Raw genomic sequence first — 3633 nt, forward strand, 5'->3', positions numbered from 1 at the left:
GATCTCCTTTCCAATTTTCAGAATGGAAGAAACATCTGAACTGGCCTCTCAGCTAAATCATCTCCCTCAGGATTCACCTTGAAGAACTTCTGTTGGAAAATACCACCAACAAAACTTCAGAGTGGGGCTATAGCAAGAAAGATGCAGAACAATTTCTTATGAATGTTCAGCTGAAGGACAGGATGAAAAGTTAACTACTTTTGGATAAAGATGAAAGGCCTTTCCAGTAAGACACCTTCATTTAACTGGAAGCTAGCATTTATATGAGGGCATACGCAAACAGGTACCTTGGAAGAAGTTCAGTATATTTAAATTGAACAAGCATGCAATTAGATATCAGAGCAAGTTAATTCCATAAAAGATGCCCAATAAAAGACTGCAATAATTGTCCTAGGGCAGGATCTGCTGAGTTTGCAAATAACAAAAAAACCCATCCAGTGGGGAAAAAAAAAAACCCAAACCCTAATTTCATAACTAAGTTTCAGGGACAGAGAGAAGAATGGGGTTAACAGGAAAAACATTCCTGAAGTAGTAAAAAAACAGAACAAAACAAAAACCACAAGAGTAATAATGGCCATAATAACGTTACCAAAACACAACAGTGGAAATAAAAAAGATAAGTCAGTATTCCAAATCTAAACTACATTTATTCTTTAATGCTAAAACCCCTGATATCTCTCTCTACCCAAGCTAGATGACTCTCATTCTACCATTATGACAAAGCAAGGGGGAAAAAAGCTGCTAATTTTCACTGAAAAGAAGTTCAACATTACTGGCTGAAAAAAATAAAATCACACATTAGACATAAAAGGTCTGGTTGGGAGAACAACTATTAGACAAACATTCTTTTCAGGTATCTTAATTTCTCAGTTTGAATGCCTGAATGAAGATGATAGCAGCTAAAGGTGAGCTGCTGTAATCAGAAATAAGCCTCTAAATTCACCTCCCTCTTCAAGCTCTCTATCTATATTTAGCCTGAAAGGAAAAAACAGAGACATAGAAAAAGAAAGCATGACATATCAAAATAGCAACCTCACAGACAGACAGAAACAGGAACACTAGAAAGACACCCCAAGTCCATAAAATTTGGTCTAATAAACATAAATTATCACTTCCATTCCTGGGAAGTTTTTTTGTTTGGTTGGTTGGTTTGGGTTTGGTTTGGTTTGGTTTTTAAAGTCATTTCCCCAAGCATCTAGATAATCCATAAAGAAAATGACTACAGATACCCAGTTAGCAATATATAGCTGGTGTTCCTATTATTCTTATATCTCATGTGGGAATTACTTCTTGCCTTGAAAATGGAATTAGGGTTACAAAGAAAACCAGCTAATCAAAGCCAAAGAGATTCTGAAGGAGCAACCAATACCCATTTAAGTTATTGGTCAACTCAAAACACAACTGCAAATAAATGTCAACTTTCAGTTGTTGCTTAAAAGCCTGATCCACACAAACTGAAAGTATCTCTGGGAATAATAATGCTAATCAAAAAAAGGTTTCCTTGATGAAGGATAGTTTAAATTGTTCCATGAGTTTCCTATTGCCTATTAAATGCTTTGAGCACCTAAGTAAAAAAAGAACAAAAAAGAAAAAACCCAAACCTTATGATCTACAGCAGTGCCTTCAAAACACATGGAGAAGAAAATTGAAACAGTAATAACAGAAGCGCAGCTATAAGGGTGTAACTAGTTATTTATTTATGCATAATAAAGAATATGCTTTATTACGTTATCTCACATAAACTGAGATGTGATACTCAAAAAGGAAACACAGAGTATTTATTTGGAAAAAATAAACAGATCTGTTGCACGGCATGCAAATAAAATAGTAAAAAAATTTCAATACCTTATCTGGCCACCACTGCAAGTCTTCTCCTAAAGAAACAGGACTTTGAACAGGTGTATTCTTCTTGTCCAGGTTTGGTTCCCCTTCCTTACTTGTAGAGCCTCTTTCATTATCAAATGAGGCTCCATCAAGCCACCTTCGTTCACGCAAACGTAAAACGGACTCACGTTCACGCAACAGCTCAGAGTCTCTCTCTAAGGGAAGAAGGAGAACTGGTATGCAATTGGGTCACACCAGTGGGATAAAAGTAAGCCACTCTCTAGTAAAGACCCTTCAGGATGCAACTAACAGCAGTTAAATCTACTCACACAGATTAAAAATAAAGTCCTGACATGCAACATTCAATATATTAACCCTTTCAAGCATATGTACTTTAGAATTACTAAACATAAAAATAAGCTAGAAATAAAGAAGTCTTACAGTTTTGTGCACTATAAAAAAATGTTAAAGCATTTTCACTCACATCATGAGGCCAAATACATTTAACATTGCAATTTAAAGTTTTATAGTACCATATGCAGTTTTGTAGTATTGTTTTATGAATGTAGTAACAACAACAAAAAAATCTAACTCTATATAATCTGTTAGATATCTTTATGCAAACCAAAAAAGAGTATTTATTAGAGAGTTTCATAACAACTTTCCCAAAAAAACAGTAATTTGAAAAGGTTAAAGAAAGCAAGCATTACAGAAAAACTCTCGTATACATGTTTGATAATCCAACCCCTTTTGTTTAAAGCAATATTCCATAGGACTGGATTTAATAAATCAAAGTGTATTTGTTTTGAGTAGATCAAATGAAAACTTTTCAAGAGTCAGACAAGTTTTAAAAAGGATCCTTGTAGGAAAATGTTCCTTACCAAAATGCTTCCCCTCCAATTGGCCTACAAACTGTCTAAAGCCAGTACTCTGCAGTTCGCTCATGCAGATAAATTTTTTAAATCAGGTAATCAAACTAACTTTCCAAGAGTCAACTATGCATGGAAAATAAGGATTATAAAATTCGTGGTAACGTCTTATATAGAATAACCTTAGGAAAGGAAAAAAAAGGAGGAATTTAGAAGGAGTTATGTCAGATGCTGAATATTCGTACATGCACATAATGCATTTAACCTATTAAGTACTTCACTTATGCTCACAAAAATCAACTGGAATTACATGTATGAGATGACCACATTCTTATATCATAGTTTCAACAAATTATGCCAAGTCTTGGGTCTTTTGTTATATTAGACAAATGGGAAAGTTTTTACATAAGCCAAACACGACAGCTTGTCTTACAGATATATTTCATAAAGTACTGTACTTATTTTCTAGCAAACATCACACTGACCCCTGACTAATAATTTTGTAACAGGAACTTATGTGTTCAGCAATTAATATACTAAAACATGTTCATGAAAGGCAACAAAACTATACTAAACAAACAATCACAGCAGAGGTTGGATTAACAGTTTGGAAATACTCCAGGCATTTGCACAACAGCTTCAAAAAGATAGGAAACTGCTGCATGGTCTGTTATAAATCTTTTAAGTGTAATATGTTTTTGTTTTTTTTTAAAAAAAAAAAAGTAAAATGCCTTAACACTGCTCAAGGAGGTTGTTTTATCAGCTACCAATAGTTCTCCTTATCCAATAATAAAAATGCTTCCAAAAAGAAAAATTTAGATTTCTTCTCCCTCCTTAGTATCTAAAGTTCCTCATTCCATAAAGGTAACTTCTGTAATGGAACAATTAACGAAATACGAAGAACAGTGAACAAAGAGCAACCCAAAAGAAAGGGGGGGGG

At 34.1% G+C, this 3633-nt stretch overlaps 1 protein-coding gene across 1 annotated transcript in view; it reads right to left on the reverse strand.

Annotated features, from left to right (window-relative positions):
• Positions 1 to 943: 943 nt before the first annotated feature.
• Positions 944 to 3633, reverse strand: part of LOC104072706 (E3 ubiquitin-protein ligase UBR5-like) — a gene marked incomplete at both ends in the record, with an annotated part of 12589 nt that continues 9899 nt past the window's right edge. Inside the window, 2 exons of the mRNA XM_009572240.1 lie at positions 944 to 975; positions 1757 to 2039. Coding sequence (XP_009570535.1) covers positions 944 to 975; positions 1757 to 2039 — 315 coding nt within the window. The remainder of the gene's footprint in view (positions 976 to 1756; positions 2040 to 3633) is intronic.

This window comes from Fulmarus glacialis, unplaced genomic scaffold (genome assembly GCF_000690835.1).
Source record: "Fulmarus glacialis isolate BGI_N327 unplaced genomic scaffold, ASM69083v1 scaffold35232, whole genome shotgun sequence".
Lineage (NCBI taxonomy): Eukaryota > Metazoa > Chordata > Aves > Procellariiformes > Procellariidae > Fulmarus > Fulmarus glacialis.